Source organism: Chlamydotis macqueenii, chromosome 3 (assembly GCF_036417535.1).
Source record: "Chlamydotis macqueenii isolate bChlMac1 chromosome 3, bChlMac1.mat, whole genome shotgun sequence".
In the NCBI taxonomy this organism is placed as follows: Eukaryota; Metazoa; Chordata; class Aves; order Otidiformes; family Otididae; genus Chlamydotis; species Chlamydotis macqueenii.
Window position 1 is genome coordinate 2113504 of NC_141558.1, and position 23162 is coordinate 2136665.

The 23162-nt window shown below is 44.8% G+C and overlaps 1 protein-coding gene across 2 annotated transcripts in view; it reads right to left on the reverse strand.

The window, feature by feature from the left end:
• The window catches only part of INTS9 (integrator complex subunit 9), a 69935-nt gene that overhangs the window by 5729 nt on the left and 41044 nt on the right, over positions 1–23162 (reverse strand). For both annotated transcript variants that reach the window (XM_086745083.1, XM_086745085.1), the window contains exons 12-14: positions 17735–17906; positions 12553–12677; positions 11082–11249 (exon numbers count right to left, since the gene is read on the reverse strand). In XM_086745083.1, coding sequence (XP_086601209.1) covers positions 11082–11249; positions 12553–12677; positions 17735–17906 — 465 coding nt within the window. The remainder of the gene's footprint in view (positions 1–11081; positions 11250–12552; positions 12678–17734; positions 17907–23162) is intronic.

Consider the following 23162-nt stretch of genomic DNA (forward strand, 5'->3'; position numbering starts at 1 on the left):
GGACAAGGAACGCCTAAAGGGACAGAATCTCCAAACCAGGAGAGGGTCAGAGCAGAACGACTGAACCCTGCCACTTCCCAAGAAACCCCAGATACCAATCCTCTACTGCCAAATAGTCCGCTAGAAATTATGATTACGTCGCTGATCACTCTGGTAACTGCAAAGCTCTAATCCTTGTGAATCCAGAAGCTCACCCCTGGCCTAATCCTTCTGCCACCAAAGCACCACGGCGGCTTTTCTGCTGGCTTCAACGGCAGCAGAGCTCAGCTACTTCTAGTAACTTCTGAAAATCCTACCCACCACGACTAAAGCTGCAGGAACAGGTTGGGAGCACCTCCTTGAAAGAAAACAGTTGGATAAATGATTGTGTTGGAAAAACACGTTTTAAGGCTGGATTCAAATCCTCTAAATTTTGCACATATTCAGACTCGGTGCATCTTAGAAATCCAAATTTGATGGAGCAATTCCGATTGCTCTCTCTGGGACTCTGCTCAAGACCTTTAAAGCAGGCAATTTGAATACAGCCTTTGCAGTCTCTTGTTGAAGGCTAAGAGAATGAAAATATACTGGTAATTATTGCTTCAGATTTCCCCTGAGACCTAAAAATAGTAACACTTGGCGCACCGTGCTGTGCTCCACTTCGCAGTGGTCGAAGGCACTTTTCATTCCCACCACCTTCCAGGGGAGGATCGATCCGAAATGGGCTCTAATGAAGCATACATGGCAAAATGACAAACACTGGAAAGACAAAGATTCGCAAAAGAGAAGGCTCCGGGGAGACCTGAGAGCGGTCTTCCAGTACCTCAAGGGGGCCTACAGGAAAGATGGGGAGAGGCTGTTTAGTAGGGCCTGTTGTGATAGGACGAGAGGTAATGGTTTTAAAATAGAGGGGGGTAGATTTAGATTGGATATTAGGAAAAAAATTTTTACACTGAGGGTTGTAGAACACTGGCCCAGGTTGCCCAGAGAGGCGGTGGATGCCCCATCCCTGGAAACATTCCAGGCCAGGTTGGCCGGGGCTCTGAGCAACCTGATGTGGTTGGAGATGTCCCTGCTCCTGGCAGGGGGGTTGGACTGGATGACCTTTGAAGGTCTCTTCCAACCCAAACCATTCTATGATTCTATAAAAACCAGAGAGCTGCTTAGAACCCAGGTCCTCTTCTGCCACTGGAATGGTTTGATATTGACATTTATGCAGGTTTTAACCACACAACTGGTAAATAGCAACACGTTAATTATTAACAGTCACAAAGACATTACAGCAGCCGTCTATTTTAATTTTCTCGAAGGTATTGCTCCATCTCACAGCCCCCTCCACGTTGCAGCCAATCCTTTTATTACAGAAGTGCACTGACCCAAACCAAAAAGGTCATTTAATCACATCCAGTAACTCACCCAGCAGCACCAGGCAGTGCTGCTATATTCCTTGCCACTGACCTCCTGCACACACAAATCACAGATCTCTTCCAAAACGCTACATTACAGAAACCCTTTTCGGAGAGATAGCAAATCTCCTCTGCGCTCCACGCAACGGCAACTCCACCATTTCCTCTCGCAAGCTGTTCCAAACTTTCATTTTCCTTGCAGCTAGGAAACCGCGTCTTATTTCAAGGTTGAATTTGTCCAACTTGCAGCTGCTGGATCTTGCTATGCCTTTGTCTGCAAGATTGAAAAGCCCCCCAGTAGGCAGGAATAAGCGCTTCTTCCTTCCAGTCATTACTGCAAGTCTAACGCCACACGCTGGCACCAGGAAAGTCACGGAAGCAGAGACGCACGGCACTGAGAACTAACATCACATTAATCAGTCTCCTGCCTGTGGATGAGCACTTGGACTGCCTTAAGACAAATTTGTGTGTGTACGTGTACCATGTATTCATTTTTTTTTTTTTTAATCCCTCCCATTAAGGAAAGTTTAAACCAGAGACCAATAAAAAAACCAAAAGTCATTGACTCTCAGCAGTCTGAAACTGCAAGTGTTGACGTGGACCTTGGCTGAGGGAGAGAAAAGTCAGCTTGGGAAATTCTGCTCTTGTGATCAGAGCTGTCCACATCTCCTCTTAAGAGTAAAGACATTTTTACCGTAAAATGCAGTTGAATCTTTCGTATAGGATCACGTTTTTCTCAAGAAAGTGAGAGCTGACACATCCTACGCCAGCCCAGAGCCCGTTGCTGGTCAAACCGTATTTGTTTATCAAGAACGACGCACACAGGTTAGGTCATACGCTTGAAGTCTCTGCTAAGGCCTTCGTTGGTGACAACTCTCCCTAGATTTAAGGTCATATGCAGTCACCAGCCCAACGTCCTCTTGTCGGCAAAGAAGAGCTGAACAATGACCGAGGCTGGGACGTGAAACTCCTATTGTAAAAAACAATTTAAAAAATGAGGCTGGATGATCAGTGAACAAAATCAGGAAAGGATCAGAACTTTAGCACACGTGGTCTTGGTCCTAGTGAGGATTCTCCCAGAGACAGACATACACCAGTCAGTATTTTAACGTCCAAGTTGCAGCTGTACTGGCAGTGGTCAACACCAGCGATTTCTTCCTATATTTTTGGGACACCTCTCCAAACTTCTGCCTTTTCCCTCATCCCTCCCAAGTTTTGTAAGCGCAATAGCTCTTGGCTTACACTAGAGAGGGGCAGGAAGACTGACCCAGCAGTGAGGTGAAGTCTGAGTTGAGTCAGGTGAGCTGGATCTTCATCCAGGACTGGAGCAAAGGGGAACTAGCAGAAGCAAAGCTTATCAGTAATTAAAATCCACTGCAAGTATATTAAACGAGGCACAAGCATGCTGCAGGCCACAACTGCTGAAGGAATTGGCCATCCTGAGGTCGGGAAGGCGCTGGTTAAAGCGAAGAGATACTCAGACAACTGCTAGGCTGCTGCTGCAATTCCTGAAGGATCAGTCTTCAGCCTACTCCCACCCAATTTTTACAAATGACCTCGGTACAGAACGAAGAGAGAATTCAGAAGGCCCCAGTGAAGTTTGTAGAGGCATCCTTAAAAGAAAGAAAGACCAGGCTGTCACAGGGGAAGAACTCAATGACCTCAAGAGCTGGAGTGAGAAAAACAAGAAGAAATTCAATAGCATAAAATGCAAGGCCAAGGGACTGGACCGCTACCGAGAATTTCTGCTGTGAGCTGGCAGCTGCTGGAAACGGCAAAGGTGAAGGGTCCAGGTTTATGAGTCCATCCCACGAGAACGGAGAGTCGCAAATGTGACATGGCCGTGAAAAAGCAAAATGCAACTCCAGAAAAGAACAGGTGATGCTAGCAGAGATGAGCTATTGCTATTGTAGTCGGCCCAGCAAGACCTCATCTGAACTACTTGTAAATTCTGGGTAATTTAAGATCAAGTAAGATACACTGAAGGGTAGATTAGGGCAGAAGAAGCTGACTTGTAAGGGGAAACTAAATATCTTGGCTTGTTCAGCCTGGCAAAAAGAAAGCCAAAATGAAGATCTGATTATTCTACATAGACACCACAGGGAAAATACCAACAAAAGGGAAAATCTATTTATGATTTTATAAAACATGATGTTAAGAATAAGTATGTGCAGACCAGCCATGAATACGCGTAGGCTGGAAATTAGGATGTTTCTAGCCATCAGAGACTGTGGGGGTTTGCACAGCATTCTAGTGGGAACAGCAGGGGCAAAAGCCTTCACAGTTTGAAGCTGATGCCTTACATTTTACGAGGCACATTATAAACACAATTACTAACTGCAGCTGGGTTCTGGCCATGTAACCCATGCAGGCACTTCTATTTCTAGGTGGAAACGATTGCTTACAGCCTTGGGGCTCGCCAGGTATGAAGAGATTCCCACCCAGATCCCAGCCCCTCAAAAGGATGTAATTCATATGCAACAGAAAAATATCTTCTCCCAATTATTAGAGAAGCCCAAAGATTTTAAGATCCCCCTGCCTTTGGAGGGACTCTACCAGGTCCTAGTGATCACAATGTCACTGAGGTTTTTACAACAAGCAGTCCGCAGCAAAATCTGAACTGAGAACAACCTGCCTCATCCTCCGTCACTCCACTCACCTTGGTACTCGCACACATCAAATCCAGTCTCTGGATATAGAAAAGCATCTTCCCCGTGTACCTTTAACAGGAAAAGAGTGCCCAAATATTCTACATGCTTAAGAGCTGTGCAACAGTCCTTCCGCAAGCTGGGATGATCTGTATAGCCAAGTTTTGTAAACAGAAGAAAAACCATGGTCTTCAACCTGTCACTTCTATTTGGATGGCAATGTTAGGAACAGAAGACAATTTACCTCACCTCCTATCACCCTGTCTCTTCTTATCCCTTCACTATTTAAGTACCAGGAGCTCTGTTGTTGAGTCACTTGAAACCACAAACAGAAATGCACAGGAGATGATAGCGCGGGCAGAAGTCTCAAACAGATTCAGCCTTGGCTATACAGCACCTGCTAAACGAGGCAGAGCCCAAGCACGGGAAGTCTGCAAGTATCAGACCCTGCAGAGGAAACAAAGAGATATGTGGTCAAACACATGCGCTGAACGGGAAGGGTCTGCTGCCTGTGGAGCAAGCATTCATGATCAGCAAGCATATTAAACACGGCACAAGCCTGCTGCAGGTCATCTGCAGTAGAATGGAAATTGTGGAATCTTTCTAACGAGACTTAAAGGAACAAGGGCATTTCCAACAGAGAAGAACAAACATCCTAGAACTAGGAGCATCTGTATAATCATTAGTGAGCCGAGTTACATCTTGCTGGGGTTTCAGCCTCAGATTTTACAGGATCCAAGTGTTTCAAATGGGATGATGAAGTTGCTAAACTAACCCTAACTTAATAGATCCTTCAGCCTCAGCCTCCGTGGGTCTGCTACAATTCTCTCTGGAGCGGATTTTAAAATCTCATTAACTTCAGGGGATGAAGAATCATGCCATAAATATCTAAAGTTTTGATATTACTGCTTGCAGATGCCTACATCTTAGCTTTACTCTTCCACAGAGCCAACGTCTAGTGGAAAAATAAAACAAGCTGAAGGGGTAGGCCGGCAGTTTTGAGCAGTGAAATAAACCCCTTCTTTTCCACGTACAGCTAACGGACCAGGGCTCCAGACCAACATGATGAGCCTTGCCCCCAAAGCCCGGAAATCAAACCAGAAAGAGATGTACTCACTAACCCACAGGAAACAATCCTGCGTGGGATTACAAGCCGTAGTCTCAGTCCTAAAGCTAACCACTGGCTTTTTGCCAGCCCTGTGCCAAAAGCCAGTTTTTAGGAGGTATTTAAGAAGTGTAACGAAGCAGATTTATGGCTGTTTAATGAAGCTCCTCCCCAGTATGCTGCATAGCCTGGGAGAAGGCAGGAAACACTTTGAGGAATTTACAAGGGGACAGTGGAAACCAGAACCAGCAGAAGCAGAAATCAGCCTCCAACTTGAATGAAAAACGACAGGTGGGGGAAGCAACGATGTGAAAGATCTTCAAAGCAAAGGCAAGTAGCTTACAGATGCAAAAGGTGAGTCATCTGAAAGACATGAGAAGGGCATCCATCAAAATATTCAAAATACAGTAACCAGTTTACAGGTCAGAAGGTCATGTCCGAACGGGATGTTTTTGAAGCTGATTGAGAAGAGAGGCAAGTGTCCGGCTGGAAAAGAGCGTTATCTTACAGCCAGCCATCAAAAATGAAGGAGAAACAAACCTAGGCATTACTGTGGGCAGGCAAAGGCAGGCTGGGAGCAGAAAAGCAGATCGAGTTTCATCAATCTAAACAGGACCATCTGCGGATGAGATGAACCAGAGGGAAGGTACAGAAAAAAACCAAAACAAAAGCAAAGGAAATGAGGGATAACACATTCAAAGCCCACAAAAAATGGGAGGAAGGATGCAACGGGAAGCTAAATGGCCAGGAGAGAAGAGACATGGGAGTGAGGTGTGAGATGTTTTTAAGAAGAAAGGAACTGCTGATTGCACTGAACAGCGATGACGCAAAGCAAGAAGACTGTAGACTACAGTGGTTCGGGCTTTGTCTAAGAAAAGTTTGGTAAAAGACAGAAATCAAACTCTCTAGTCCCTGAAAAATGGAAGGAAGCTGGAGGGTAAGATGAAAGCAGTGTTTAGCCTTTCTTTCCCTCAGAAAGGAACTGGCAAGATCCTATGTGGGAAGAGAAGTCAAAATAAGAAAAGGGGAGGGTGGAGTGAAAGCGACATAATTATAATGGGCTGTTAAGTGGCTGTTTTCCTAATTCTTCCCTGCAACAGTTCCTTATAATTTAATTTCATGTTGGGCTGCGCGTCGCACATTCACACTCTCACGTACTGGCCTGTGTCCTGAAGAACTTGCAAATGGAGTATTTCAAAAACACAGAGCCCTCGCTGAAGTCGGTCCGCTGCTGAAACCAAGCAATCCGCACCATTGTTCAGCTGTAATTAAACTGAAGGCACATTATTTGCTCAAACACGACTGTTTAATTTATCTGTTTGCTCCAGAAGGTGTTTTCCATTTTCCCATCGTTCTCCTGAGAACAGACAATGCCTAACCAATTTCCAGGAAGCAGTCTTTTTTGTAATTATTTTTTTTAAAGCGAAAGGCAGATGCCTAGAAGAACAAATTAGTTACCGTGTAAAGGTTTCCACAATTCCTCCGAGAGCCATCGCGGCCTGGTGCCTTGGGACAGTTCAAACCTCTCTCCAAACAAAGGCTGCTCTGAGTGTCAACCTCATTAACACACAACAGCCCTGCTTGACCTGACTGCACTCTTCGGCGAGGTGATTGAAACGTGGACAAGCTCCAGCCGCATCAGTACATTCACATCAGTCTGACAGGCCAGAAGCTGAACCACCGAAACAGTTTTGGAAAGGAAATGTCACACTACCGTACCGTCAGGCTGTACTGACTGAAACCGTGCGGAGCCAACTGTTTGGGTTTCCAAAAGCTTTCGGAATTGAGATGGAAGTTTGAGCACCCGTCCACTTCTGAGAAAGGACTGTGGATGCTCGGACCAGAACTTCACTGAAGCAGATATTCCTTTACAAGACTTTAAGTTGTACCTTAGACCCAAGTCCTAGCCCTGGAGCAGATCTAGCAATCACTTTTTTTTTCCCAGGGTGGATTTCATCATTCCACTTTTGGCTAACATGGTTTTGAGAAATAACAAGCCTTTGCAAGGTTTGCTAGGAGCTATGAAATACCCTTTCCGATCCTGCTTGAGCCTCCACAGAACCCCAGAGCTGGTGGTAGCCCAGACAGAACAAAGGCCCTTTCCTTGCAGTATAGAAATTCCTATACATTTAGGCACCATTAAAAAGTCTTCCCGGATGAAAACACGGAAAAAGGGACATTAAGCAGCAAATAGTCTCTACCAGGGAGCCTCATCTATTATATTTGCAGTCCTGTCTTGCACAACCCACCCAGTAGAAGGGGAATTTAGAGCCATTTTTTGCCACTTCTGTGGAAACCCTGCCTGAAACCAACAGCTCATTTGCGTCAGCCTCTCAAACCCAACGTCCTAATGAGCCCTCTGCACAACGGGATGGACAGGGCTCTTCTGCTGGGAGGGGGAATGAGGCAAGCCATGCAGATGGCACATCAAAATTATTAGGGAGGTAAGAAGATAACGTCGTGCTTATTTAGTGGGTTAGCATCAAAGGAAATACTGGCCCCACAAAAAGACAGTCTTTTCCTCCTTCTCCCATTTATTTGAAAACCAAACAATGATCCTTTGGGATTAACTGGTGTGACTGGTTACACAGAGTAGGAGAGATTATACAGCTACACTTCTCAACAGTTACCAGCTCTGCTGCTGGCACTCAAAGACCAAAGCCAGAGAGGGTGGGAGACAACGTCCCATCCCTCCCACGCCTTATCACCACTCCGCAGGTCAAGCTGGAAGCAAAAACCAGCCTCACGCAGTGACGTGATGAACACACGCTGAAATAGAGATTGTCCTGGGGAGACAGGCTGTGATCACTACAACTTCGGCGTTGCTGTTCCTTGAGGAAGTTCCCTTAAAAAGAACGAGCAAGATCTCTTTTTGAGGATGATTTGCATGTCTCAGTGCTGGGGAATGGCATCCTATTAACAGCCCTGAAGCACAGCCTTGCTCTCAGAGGCAAGCACACGACCACTTCTGGGTCTGACTCTCCGAGAACCCCCTGAGGCAAGCAAACACTACCTCCCTGACACCACTGGGGAAGGACAACAGCTCTCCTGAAAGTCTCGGAAATGGTCTGGTCCATCTAATTTTTCTATCATCTTAAAAATTCTTTTCAGGAGCATCATTACATACCAAGTGGCTTTTTGCAACAAGTTGGTAAGTGCAGCTTTGGAAGCAGCGAGAATACCTGGACACGGAAAATCACATGAGATGTTTCTACTCCCTGAGCACAGATAGCTTTGAAATTAGGACTCTTGTGTGAATATAATTTGATATTACTTGTTACAGGGGAAAAAAAGGCCATTTCTGTCAATATTCCTGTCTGTGCAGCTTTCTGCTCAAACTCTCCAAGTTAAAGTGAATGCAATTAGAAATCAGCTTTCATTTTCTATGTGCTGCTTTGATACTCACTCCCAGGTTGGTGATACCACATTGTCTACAGTGCAACCTCCCTCCAACATCTCAGCAGCTTTGGGAAGTGCTCTTATTTCTCTGCACTGCTTTTACCTAGAGGTAGAGGAAGAATCCATTCGCTTCAGTGACAGACAGCACCTAAAAACCACTGGGGATATGGGTGTGAGAAATGGAGAGCTTTATCACATTGGTGACAGACAACGAGGTTGAATCCACGTGGCCTCTTCAGCCCCAAGTGTAAGGGACCTTGCTGCAAGCTGCCAAGCTAAGAGGAGAAATACTACCTTGTTTTCAGATGCGGTCTAGCCCGATGAGCATGGCAGTGATAAGCTCTGCCAGGGAACTCTGTAGTCCTCGGTGGCCTTTTGCCATCCCTTTCCAGTGTGAAGTGCAGTTTGTGGTTTAGACCTGTGCTGATCACACAGGAAGACTCCAACAGAGCAAGAAACTGAACCTGCGCCTCCCTTGGACCAGCCTATTTTTTAGACAGCCCTCCCCTTTGACAGGAACTTCAAAACGTGTGAGGGTTGGTGAATACTCATCTGTAGCATCTGTGCTAATTTGCATCCCATTTGCAGGGAAAGCTGGTATTCACCTTCTCCACAGGGCTGACACAAGTTAACAGGCTCACATACACAGGCTCGCTCACATCCTCACAGTTTAGGGGAAAATCCAAAGCTTCGGTGGAATCTAAATAACAGATAAGCCATGTCCTGGCTCTCTGCATCCAGGATGTAAGATTTATTTTGGTCATGCTGGTGGATGGAAGGCACATTTTACTAGTCTTTACTATCCAATAAATATGCGAATTTTAAAAGAATTCAACATACATGCCATGATGGAGTTGCACCCAAGGACATTTTCTAATTAAAAAATCCCTCCCTGTCTCTGGCAGTCCTCTAACCAGCGGGCTGGGCAGGTTCCTAACAGAACTGATGCACAAAGTAGACACATGCGAAACGGTAGGAACGGGTGTTGCGGACTGGCTGAAGGATTTTTTCACACGGGTACCAGTTCTGTACTTCATGTTTGGCTTAACTAAGAGTACTGCTTCCCTCTATTCTCTGATGAAAAGTAGACTCATGTATTCAACAGTTTCCAAAGGGCTGCAATACCTGCTTTTAAAAAGCCACTGTCACCTTTGATCCAAGGACACATTTGTGCTGATTGGATTGTCAAAAAAATATTTTAAGATTATGTCTGTTCAAATATGGGTCACCCTTTGTGTTATGGGTACATTTATATTTGATTTATGGGGTTAATAAATTATTAATAGATGTTGAGGGCATAAGTAGTCCACATTATAGATGGCTACAGGCAATCCATTAACCTGTTGGACTTCAGCGATCTGTAGGAAATTAACCATTTCTTGAAACTGTTGTAACACAAATGAGCTATTTCACTACTCTGCCTTTAACACACGACTGAACGCCGCTCCTCAAGGGAAAGGGGATTTCTCACGGCAGGTGCAGCTGGGGAAGGAGAAAGACAGCTCCTGGCTACTTCTGGATCTCTGGATCCTTTCCACGGGTCACTAATTCCGACTGCAGTGCCTCTAATTACTCATATTTAAACTGGAGATTGCCTTTTGTTCTGTATTTTGAGGTGCAATATATCCTTCCAAAGGACAATTGAGCTGAACATATTTTTGGCTTGCTCACTATGTTTTTTTTCAATTCCCATTAGTTTACACAGTGAAATTCTCTCTCAGAAACGCTGCTTTCTTAGCCCCGCATTTGAAAGGAAGTGCTTTACAAGATGGTAGTCAATTGTAAATCACAGTCACAAGATATCTTTCGTTAAAGGGGTTACTGAAGCAGTCGCTTGAATTTGGCTCTATGAGCAAGTCACTATCTTGGAGGACGAGAAGCTCAACATGAGCCGGCAACGCGCACCTGGGCCAACCACATCCTGGGCTGCACCCCCAGCAGCGTGGGCAGCAGGGTGAGGGAGGGGATTCTGCCCCTCTGCTCCGCTCTGGTGAGACCCCCCTGCAACGCCGCGTCCAGCTCTGGAGCCCCCAACAGCAGAAGGACGTGGAGCTGTTGGAGAGGGTCCAGAGGAGGCCCCGCAGATGCTGAGAGGGCTGGAGCAGCTCTGCTGTGAGGCCAGGCTGAGAGAGCTGGGGCTGTTCAGCCTGGAGAAGAGGAGGCTCCAGGGAGACCTGAGAGCGGCTCCCAGTGCCCAAAGGGGGCTGCAGGGAAGGTGGGGAGAGACTCCTCAGCAGGGCCTGCTGGGACAGGACAAGGGGTCATGGTTTCAAAATAGAGGGAGGCAGATTCAGATTAGATATTAGAAAGAAATTTTTTACGCTGTGGGTGGTGGAACCCTGTCCCAGGTTGCCCAGAGAGGCAGTGGATGCCCCATCCCTGGAAACATTCCAGGCCAGGTTGGCCGGGGCTCTGAGCAACCTGATGTGGTTGGAGATGTCCCTGCTCCTGGCAGGGGGGTTGGACTGGGTGGCCTTGAACGCTTCCTTCCCACTCAAACCATTCTGTGATTCTGTGATGTTTTTCCCCACTTTTTTTACTCACTTCTGGCATGATTTCAATCTTCTCGTAGCGCCGCTTGTACGGAAGAGTCAGCACCTCCGCTCTGCGGTAGGACATCGGCGGCGGCTGGCAGTCTATCATCAGATCCGTGCGATGGGACTGGGTGGGGGGCGGCTGAGTGTACTGCTCCGGGCAAACTACATGGAGAGGCTGGAAAAGCAAGAGCGCGGTGACTTACAGAAATGTCTGGTTGATCCCTACAACAGCAATCACTGCCACAACAAGGTTTGCAAACTGGTGTGTGCAATTGCTAATTTATTTGTAAGAAAACATCTGCCAGAAAATGCAATCCCCAGAAGATCCAGCCAGTATTGGAACAAACTGTTGCAGGAGCCGTCTTTGCTTTGTCTACAACAGCACCCAGATTAACAAGGCCTAAATTTGTGTCTTTAATCACCCCTTCAGTATCACCAGTCATGTTAGCTGCCATAAGGAGAGAAAAAAAGAAGAATATTCAATAGCTTGTTCTTCCAAACCCTTGTTATCTACACTGGAAGCAAATTACAGAGGTGGTGGAGACTCACAAAATGGCATGGAGTGAGGGTATCAACACGCAAGGCTGCAAAAACATTATCAAAATAAGCAACGCAGAGTTTTCAGGACCTGATATATTAACAACGCATAAACAGGCTGGTTGCCACAAGGATCACTGCAGGATTTAAGGAAGCCAAAGGACAAGACAGCATTTCTGCAAACTCTTGTTACTACTTCTGTAGTACCACGGAAGATGCTTGTCAGAAAAACATGGCAATTGCTACCAGTTGTGCAGTGACAAGCCATGTCACAGAACCATGAGATAAAATGATCCAGATATCGTTAAGAGGTTTGGAAGAATGTGTATTTTTGTGTTCAACAAGCTGAAGATAGATCAAAGGGAAAAGCTCAGCCAGGAAAAATACTGGGTAATATTTTAATTATATCAGGAGTCAGAAAGCAAATTTCAGGAGAAACAAATTGGATGGACAAGGAGGCAAAAGCCAAAAAGAGTTAAGAGGGGAGAGCGTAGACTACATGAATGCACTGGCCTTCCTCTTATCCAGAAGTCATCTGCATTTTGCAAATGGCAAAAGGAAAGCAGTGGATTTGGAAGAAATGTGAGAGTGAAACTTGAGAACAGCAGTGCCAGGAGCAAAGCAAGTATGAGCTGCAGGATAAAGAGGAGATGGTAATGACGACACACACCTAAAAACAAGGAAAGGAACGTACACACCATTCGCTTTGCGCTATAAGCTTTTAAGGATCTTCCAGCCACTCTGTGCAGAGGTTGGCAGAGCTTCCATACTCATTTTGGAGCAGGGTGAGAAAGGACAGTTCAATGTTGTGTGCTCTCTCGTGGAAAAAAGGATCTAGGTGCTGTCTGGATTTTGCTATTTAATGTAACAGTTGTTCACAATCGACCAATTTATTTCAGGTGTGTGAAGAAACAGAGGAAAAGGCAACAGAAATTCATTACCTGGACTTCTTTGAGTAATTTAGACACCTGAATAAAATTCAGTCTTGTGTCAATGGGACAGTAAACACATTTCATCGCCAACGGTTGATAAGGAGCCAGGGCATCCAGATAAGAGAAATCTGGTTCTGAAAGGAGAAATGTTGAAAACACCAAATGCCTGTTAAGAACAAAGATGGCCCAATTCCCCGCTGATTCCACATTCTAGCCTAGACAAGCTGTTGCTCAGCAATGTTAATTCTGTTACAGATTTCTCTTCTCGTCTTCCTTCCCCCATCCCTTATTTTCAGTTAATTTGATGAAAATTATGCCCACAATTAGTCTTACCTTAATCAAGCAACAGAGCAATACTATTTCATTTGAACACATTACTGCAGGATTTTTATAACAAATTTAATCAGGACAAACACATAAGTTCTTATTTTTAATCCGATTTTGCAAAAGAAGGCAAGATGTGTACATTTTTGGTATCATAAGGTAACCCAAATGCCAGCTTGTTTTTCACTGTGACAAAATGCAGCACAAAGATTGTATCTTGATGAACTTGTACCAATGTCCTCTGCTGCAGACACATTACCTTCCAGCTCTCCCTTTTCCTTACAGCGTATCTGCATATACACAGGGGCTCTGAGCAACCTGATGTGGTTGGAGATGTCCCTGCTCCTTGCAGGGGGGTTGGACTGGGTGGCCTTGAACGCTTCCTTCCCACCCAAACCCCTCTGTGATTCTATGATCTTTATTAGACCTAGCACATCCCAACTTCCCTTTTTATTCTTATTATTGACTTTTAAAAATCAGATTAGAGGTTTGCCAGGGCAAAGTCATGCACTGAATGGACTTTTACTCACACAGAGAGTAATATAACATAAAGAATACTACAGAAAAGTACCTTTTTTTTGGTGAATGAACAATGTAGGGCTCATAGATGACAGTGTAGAATACACGTAGCCACTTGATGCTGGGGGCCACCAACTAAGGATGTGGAAAAGTTTCTGCCATCACTACCTACCTGACAATTGTGGGATAGATCGCATAAAGGGAATGATAGAAAAAGAAAAACTGGTACTAGTGAGGTAAGTAGAGAATGAGAAAAAGAGAAGGGGATGCATGAGAGACTTATCTGCTAGACTACACGGAACCACAGGGCCTCAAAGGACGACCTGCAGAGCGAAGCACCGTTGTGAACCACCAAGCCTTGCGAGAAAACGGTATGAGGTATTTCTCTGGTATCTGCTCAGATAAAGGATGTAAAAGGATGAACTCAAAGGAAACTTAAACACAGAGACTTCAGTCTAGATTTAGACAGCCATCTTCTACGTTCTTACATCACCCTGAGGAGAGCACTGGCTGGATTTCTCACGTAGGCAGCGAGAAAAATTGTCCTTAAAACTTTACCACAGGAAGTTCAACACCCAGCATGACGTTCGATATTGGGCCTCATTCTACTGACAAAGACAAGATAATTGCTAGCCTAAAAATCTGCTGCTGGCTAAGTACCAGTGATCATGATGTGGTTATATTTACCCTGTGAGAACAGAATATAGCGTCAGCCAATGATACGTACGTTTGGAACTGTCAAAGGGATAATTTACCCAAGTTTAAAGCAATTGTCAGAATAACTGCCTGGGAACATCAACGTGAGATATATTAACAAAAAATTATAGTTGTACAAGAACATCTTACTAGACGCCCAAAAAAGCCATGAATTCACAAACATGAAATAAAAATCACCCTGGGCAAAAAGCCATGCGAGTTAAAAGCAGATGTGGTAGTAGCAATGAAACAAAGCCTAAAAATATCGATGTAAAAATGGGAGTTAATGGCAGTTAAGCTTAATAGCAATGAACAGAAGTCTAAAATAAGAATACGGAGAAGGTAGCTAGTTGAGGAATGATCAGTGGTCAATGAGGGTTAAATCAGAAGACATTTTAAAACCCTTTGGGGAAAAGCAGAAAACTTAAGTCAGGCACAGGTCCTCTGCTAGAGAGGTAGAATGAAGCTGTCGATAGCCTCTCTGAACAACTAATAAGAACGTAGGTAGCCTTGGAAAAGTGAGAAATTCTAACGAAGGAATTCCAACACAGGACTTGGAAGATTTAGACCATGTGAAAAACATAACCTGAGCTAGTCTCACGGTGAACTGATGCGACATATGGGAATAGCTGCTTTGAAACTACCAAAAAACAAGTCACCTGTCTGAAGGCAGCCAGTGCCTGTCAAGGACACGTATTGACTTTTCCTGACAGAATTACAGGACTTTAGCTTTTCCCCCAAGACATCTGATTTACTAGTGTGTGACACCGACTTATAAAATCTTCCCCAGCGCAGCACTGACGTGGCATGCATGAGCTGGTTTTAACATCTCCTGGGGAGTCACTTTTTAAAGCATTGTTATCAGAGAGAGAGCAAGAAGCAGACTTCTTTCTGCCGTGTTTTCTTCTACATTTCTTTGTGGCTTAGCGGTACTCAATATTTTTAATCAATAACCTATTCAATACCGCTTCAGCAGGAACATCTGCAGGTGACACAAGCAAGCAGAGCGCTGCAGCTTGCTGACAGCCGGTGTCCTGTCTCTTGCCTGCAGCTCCTGTTTCAGTCTGTATTCTCCCGTAGTTGGTTTTTTTTTTTACGTTACAAATTGGAAAGGTGGAGACTACCTAGCTCCTGTGGACTGAACAAGCAGCGTCCTCATGAGCAAAACTGCATGGCCTGTAGTTTAAAGGTCCTAGTTTAACTAGGAGCCTTTCACAGGAAAAGCCAGAACATCATCTGCTATCACATACTGTTTCAAGGAACCAAATTCCTTTCATAACTACAGGAGATTTTCTCTTAAAACAGGAGAAGCTAGATAATTAAATAATAAAAATCCTGGGCGTCAGTGGAGCTGCTTCAGCTTCCCACTGGAGTTACTAAGAACAGAAGAATTTAATCTGCTAGGAATTTCTGTAGACAAAGATGTCTTTGTTCCAGCTGAGACAGTCGTAAGGAAGCAGGAATGTCCTGCCGAGTGGATATGCCTACAGACAGAGACAGACACTGCAGTCCAAGAGCCATGGACAGACAAATTTAGGAAATGAATCAGCACAAGCAACCTGGAATCACCATGTACTCCAAGGTCACCACAACCAAAGCAGATCTCAACTCCAGCTTCGTTTGAAGTATAAACTGGGAACGACTATCAAAGATCATGACCTAACGTATCCACAGGTTGTTACGAATGCCAGCCAGATGCCTTAACAGCTTGCCAGGGCCATGCTCCACCAGAAGACTGCTCTATTTCCTCACTCCACAGAAGGATGACATTGTAATATCGAAAGGTAAACTACCTCTCCCTATAAGAAGGCACAGAAGAAGAGTTCTTGCCATTAAAGGCGAGTTTCTGACACCCTCAGACACATTCAGAACACGATTATTTACTGGTTTCCCCTGCACAACCCAGCAGAGGATGTATGCACTCTGGTGTTAATTGACGTCCCAACAGGAGCAGAATTCACTATTCCAAGATAACGCATATCTACAATGCAATTTTCCCAATTACTGTAATTAGGGCGTATCTCCTGAAACTCCCTCCAAGGTCAGGAGTGATGGGTACTGCAACAGCTCTGACATTAGTGCTGTGGTACCACGAACAACTGCGCAGCATAAACACAGTCCAGATTGAAGTGTCTGATCTGCCCAGGAGGAACCCCCTGGCATCTTCCCTCCCCTCGCAGTAGGGCTAATTACACACTTCTTTAAATCTTTCCAAATTGGTTTAACAGTATCACGATACAGTGACACATTTTGGTACCAATATTGTGAAAAGAGTCAAAGGGACTTGCTCATCACCACCCTCAAGTCTACAGTTAAAAAAAAAATAAAAGGAAGGAAGGAAATAATCCTTTCCCAATCCTCTTTGCTTTAGGAGGCAATGTGTTTCCCAGCAGTCCTGTTCATTAAAAAGAGGAGGAAAATAAGCTTAACAGTGGAACTCCATCACGCCTTTGCTGTGGGAGTAGGTTTGACCAGTTACTCAGTGCTCTCCTCCCCATTTCTAATGACTTTATCCTAGTCCAAAATTCACATCTTTTTTATCTGGCTGAGTTATATTTAACACATCTCCCAATTATACCAGAGCTCATTATACCTAAAATCAGTAGCAATGGCCTGAAGGATTTTTTCCCTTCTCAGATCTGAACAGTGCCCACTGTAGGGTTCTGTTTGGATGACGCATTGGGTACAAAGAGGAGGCACCTGGACAGAACGTCAGTTTGAGGATTGGCCTTGAAGTATTTTCAAAGAAGATCAGACTCTGGAAGATATTGCCTTTGCTAGATTTCAGAAAAGCTTCACGTTCTCTTTTAAAAGTCTTGCTGTTAATGATTGCCCTGGTCCCAGGATGCAGCTGCCCTGTGGATCTCAGACCATAACCCATTCTGAGGCGGCAGAGGCTCGATTCATTAAATCCATTAAAAGTAGGGTCAGCACTAGCAGCAGACTGGGAGAAGTGGAGGAATTTTAAAGACCTGTTGTGCCCCTGGCAGCCTGAATCACTGGGAAATGTAACAGCTCCCCAAGGTTTTACCTAGAGCTGTACCTTCAGCTTCAGATGCAAGTGTGTCTGCCAGCCAAAAAGCATCTGAAAAAAACCAACAACTCAGCCAAAAGGCAGCAAGGGCACAGATCACTACTGCCAGGTCTGTACGGGTGCACACTCCTGAAACAGCAGAGATGACAGAAACATCTTTAGAAACAGACTGGGTGCCTGAGGTTTTGGTGAAAGGGCAGGAAAAAGGATGAGGGAAGGTTTATGAGGCCAACGGAACATGGAGAAGAAGTGTTTCTCCTTTCTGACCAGCATCAATTAAGCCTTGCCTGGGTTTAACTTGCAGCCAGCTGCTTTTAATCCAAAACCCAATTTCCTGCAGGTATTTTACTGCTGTGCCTGACAAAGATTTTGTTTAGAAATGGCACGAAGGGACTCTGCACGGTAAAGGTTAGCCCTGCGGGGCTAAAATGAATTAAATGGCAGTATAATTATGTTTGTCCCTACAGCCAATTCTGGGGTCTTAATTTAGATGAACTCCTACTGAAATTGGAAACTTCTGCCCCAGAACAAATGAGTAAAGCCCCTAGGACGTGGCCACGCGTAGCCAGAGCACACAACCTACCGTTAATTTGATAATGGCAACTGCATTTTACTTACCTGTGAATATGACAGTGTTCAAGCTGGATTTTCCCCATAACTCCATGAAATGAACCACATCCCCAAACCGAAGAGAAGGATGCCCAGTGAACACAACACACGGCTGCTTGAAGTCATTGCTGAAGTCTCCATGGATGCTGGGATAATGTTTCAGTTTGTTTGTCTGAATGAGCTGAAATAAAAACAGAAATCCAGACATTACGAACTTTTCATGCTTCTGTGCTCTGGAGTCCAGCATATTTATTGACATCAGATTAAAAATATTCTTCAGTTTATTTCTAACTCATCAAACACTCCCTTCCTTTATGTCCCCTAGGTTTTCCAACAAATTTAGTCATGGCTGTCCTAAATATTATGAAAAGGAAGTCAGATTATGGGGCCAGGTGCCTCCAGGTCCTTGCTGTCATTTCTTGGGTACCAGCACGGTAGCAGAGAAGAAACTCCACAAACAGTCCCTGCTTCGAGTTTCCTGGAGTGAGCAGAGCGCTCAGCTGCCAAATTCCAAACAAGCTGCTTTTTTCCTATTTGCCATGTCTCCAAAGAGCTCTGGGCACTGATGTTTGACCTGGTTTTCTGGCATCACAGCGGTACCAGGCAATTTTGCCTTCAGCAGCACGTTGCTATGAGAAACGTTCAAGGCCAGGTTGGCCGGGGCTCTGAGCAACCTGATCTAGTCGGGGATGTCCCTGCTCCTTGCAGGGGGGGTTGGACTAGATGACCTTTGAAGGTCCCTTCCAACCCAAACCATTTTATGATTCTATCACTGGTATAATGGGTTCACACAAAGCCAACTCCTCTGAAAAAACAAGCGAAAGAACAGACTGACTTGTCCTTCCTCAACTATCACTGAAACGCGTACGAAAAACGAACCAAGAGCAACAAGAAGTATTTGTCGCTACAGCTGCCAAAGTGCGATCAGCCATGCACGTGGAACAGATTTCTTTACTAAGACGGGGAAGTTTATCTATCAAGGCACTTTTTGAAGAAGAATTTTGCTTTATTTCCCCTGCCGCTGTTTTCTAATCTGCAAAGCAAGGTTCAGCTTAAAAAGCAATGGAATAGATAAGTCTGCTAAGCACTTTTATGCAATATTTTGCAAGTATTTTTTTTGGCAGGTATATTCTTCCTCTCCTAGCCTGAAAATAACTGTAAATACAGTTTTCTTAAAAAGTATGCAATTTCACACAAGGAAGTCACACACTGAACAACTGAAAACATACGCAGAAATACAGAGTGTGAAGGAGGGAGGAGGGGAACCGTATTTCCATTGTCAGCCAGGTTTCAAGAGGTGGGACTGTTCATCAAAGATCTCTCCATACGTTGCTGTCTCCTGTCAGGCGTTGCAACACCACTCGAAATACAGAATTCCCATATGCAAGGTTCGGGAATGTGTTTCTGCAGCTGTCGTGCTGGGGAAGCCCAGACGAGGAGGCTAATTAGCAAACAGCACACTCGTCACTACGTGTCATAACGTGATGTGTGCATCACGCCCTTCTAACAAAAAACCCTGCCACTCGGGACGCTCCTCTTCATTGTAACATATTTGATTTTCAAAAGAGGAACTAAGAAAGAACATGATGATACGCAACCCTTCTGGTCTCTCAATGCTGTAATTCATCTTTCCAGATCCTGTTTTATTTGTTATTTTTCACCATGGTAGATCTAACTCGAGATAGTGCACCTTCACAGAAATTATCAGAAAGCTGAGAATTCCGATGCGTCTTTAAGCCTCTTAACAACTTCTGCACAACAAAGCACTTCAGAAGTTCAGCTTATTACACAATTACGCTCTTAATTGGATTTAGCATCACTGAACAAAAGATCAACCCTACTCAACTTCTAGCTGTCACCATCTAAAGACATGCTTTGGTGCTAGAACAGGCAATGACAGGACAAGGGGTAATGGTTTCAAAATAGAAGAAGCAGATTCAGACTGGATATAAGGGAAAAAATTTTCATGCTGAGGGTGGTGGAACCCTGTCCCAGGTTGCCCAGAGAGGTGGTGGATGCCCCATCCCTGGAAACATTCCAGGCCAGGCTGGCCGGGGCTCTGAGCAACCTGATGTGGTTGGAGATGTCCCTGCTCCTGGCAGGGGGGTTGGACTGGGTGGGCTTTGGAGGTCCCTTCCAACCCAAACCCTTCTGTGATTCTGTGATTCTACCCTGCATCATGGCTGAAGTAGCCAGGGGACTACACTTTCTGCAGCTTACTAGTAAGACCCGATTCCTATTTAATCTTCAAGAGGGAAATCTGGAAAAAACATCCAATAACTGCTCTGGCAGTTAATACGCACTGAATCTTGAAAACATCTCTGCAATTAAGATTGGTAAAGATTTCTGATTAACACATCTGGAGTGCAATATTTAGAATCTAAACTTAGCTGCAGGAATAAAAGCTGCAGTTCAGCAGACAATGGGCGAACCAAATTGGATTCCATAAATCCTGGCAGTTAAAAGAACGGGCAGGAAATGGCCCCAGGATGCTTTTCCCTGTTTTTTTTTTGAGGGGAGCCAAAAGTCTCAAAACTGAAGCTGTAAAAGCAGTTTGAATGGGGTAAACTGGAAGAAGAGGACAATTTCTACTTCAAATATTAAATGGGATATGTGACATTCCAGGGCACAATTTTGTCAGGGACCAGAAATTGAAGATATTTCTACAGCTAGCATTTATGCAACGCACTTCTGAAAATTACAAACTGCTCTTCCAGCATCCTGTGTCACAGATGCCTTAGGATTACATCTCTCTGTACACAGCATTCAAATCCTCGCTGAGATGTGAGAGCAGCACTCGATGTGCACAAGCATCCTCAACGGCCTGTTTCATCGCTGCGCCTATACAAACGTTCATTGTTTACAAACATAAAAGCTCTATTCTCTTCAAAGCGCTGTGGAAGCTTCAAATCCCTTCCTATCACTTTGTAGAGAGACGCAGGAACTATAATCCAGTTTTCAAGACCTTGGGTTTTGTGTGCAGGGTTTTTTTAATTTATTTTTTTTTTTATTTCCAGCAACAAAACACCTAGCACAATGCTGGGGTGCACTGCCTTTAACGCTGAATCCTCAGCACTCTGTGATTTTTTTTTTTCTTTCTCTTTTTTTTTTTTAAATCTTGGAAGATCTTTTACGATAAGTCTACTGAAGCTCCATACCTTAGCTCACCATCTCCGATTCTCACAGGTAGGTGAGAATAGCAGGAGTGAAGGGCTACAAAAACAAGTTTAGAGATGTTCTACTCACTCCAGTGATAAAGCAGTTTTAGTGTCTAGAGCAAAGTCTTTTCTAATTACCCAATCAAAAATATATGGAGCCAAACTTGCAAAACAGGTTCAACTAAATTTCACATATCATTAAGCAGACTAAATTTGTAATGATTTGTACAAGTCTTTTACATCCCACAGATGGGACGGGTTGTATGAGCACAACAGTCATTCCTGTGTCATGTTCGGATCTCCAACCTGCTCCAAGCCCGGGCCAAGACCAAGGGCTGGCATTTCACCAACCAATATTTTCAAAATGAGACTGATTTTTGGAAACCAGAGGCAACATTCAGAGCATCTTTCTACAGAAAAAAAAAAACAACAAACCGGTATTGCCTGAGAGCTTAAGAGATGGAGGATGGTAAAGCACTGAACCGAGACTGAGGAGACCTGGGGTTTTTCAATCCCAAGTGGTTACGCTTCCCTTTAAAGCCGTAGACTTGATTTTCAGGGTCAGCAGCTGCTGCTATAAACAGGATAAATCCCCAGAGCCTTTGTGTACCCTTTCTTGAAGTGAGCCAAAATATACTGCTATTTACCCTCCCTGTGTTTGTACGTGTGTGTGTGTGTTCCGTATCCCGAATTTTGACCAGACGTGGCTCTTATCACTGAGTGAGCAATGTGTTCTTTACTTCACCTCCTCACTCCCTTCATGAGACCAACACTAGAGGAGCCTAATTCCATATAATCCACTATACAATCACCTGGTTCCAGGTAGTTATTCCTTTCAATGTGTTACGCAGGAACTGGTATATGGAGGAAGGAAGCAAAGATGAAGAAGACAAATGGTAGTATTTGGGATCACAGAATCGATATTACTCCCACCCTCACTATTTTCAGTCAGAAAAAGAGGCTTTTCCAAGCCACTTCTCTTAGCTGTTGCTAACAGAATCCTGAATGAGAGGACAGCAAATCCAAATTCTTCCTCCACTAGCAAATACTGATCAATATAAATTACCTCTCAAATTTTTCTGTTGTGGACATTTAGAGAAGTCTCGAAATCATCTATGTAAAGATGAAGGAGGAAGGAAAAGGAGTGAGAGCTTCTCATTTTGCCTAGCAAGAACAATTAAACTATTCATTTACAAAGCCTCTACCTCCCCAAAAGAGATGGTGCAGAGCCTACAATCCATGGTTCCCGTTGAAACGGTTGGGGAGATGGCTAAGTCCTCAGCTGTGGCTGTGTTAGGGCAGGACATTCCCACGCGCCCAAGGAATTTGGTAAAACACCACAAGTTGATTCTGGGATACCAGAACAACATTTCTAAACAAAACAAATTACTGATTTATGCTCCACAGAATTTCAGCTAGGCACTGTGGAGCTTAAATCTAAGCCTATTTAGACAGTTATCCCAGAATATAACTGGTACAGTGCCTCCTACAATTTTCCACCTGAGAAATCGCTGGCTGGAATATACAGCAGCCCTAATCCAGATCCTAGCTCCCTCCAACAGAGTCACAGCAACTCCTTCCCCAGCAATCAGAGAGAAATTCCTTTAAAAAGAAGCCCTTTTAGCTTGTGCACCAGCTAAAAGGCTGCAGATGAGACTTCAAAAGCTCGTGCAAGAATCTGGACACTTCATTCATATTAACTTTAGTTGGAATTGACGTTCAAATCCCCCCTACAAGCTGGAAGCACTTCAGTCCACGTTCCTGGCTCATAACAGGAGAAAAGCTCTGGAGCCCCCAATATCAGAAGGACATGGAGCTGGTGGAGAGGGTCCAGAGGAGGCCACGCAGATGCTGAGAGGGCTGGAGCAGCTCTGCTGTGAGGCCGGGCTGAGAGAGCTGGGGCTGTTGAGCCTGGAGAAGAGGAGGCTCCGGGGAGACGTGAGAGCGGCTCCCAGTGCCCAAAGGGGGCTGCAGGAAAGGTGGGGAGAGACTCTTCAGCAGGGCCTGCTGGGACAGGAGAAGGGGTAAGGGTTTCAAAATAGAGGGAGGCAGATTCAGATTAGATATTAGGAAAAAATTTTTTACACTGAGGGTGGTGGAACAGTGGCCCAGGTTGCCCAGAGAGGCGGTGGATGCCCCATCCCTGGAAACATTCCAGGCCAGCTTGGCCGGGGCTCTGAGCAACCTGATGTGGTTGGAGATGTCCCTGCTCCTTGCAGGGGGGTTGGACTGGATGGCCTTGAACGCTCCCTTCCCACCCAAACCATTCTAGGATTCTA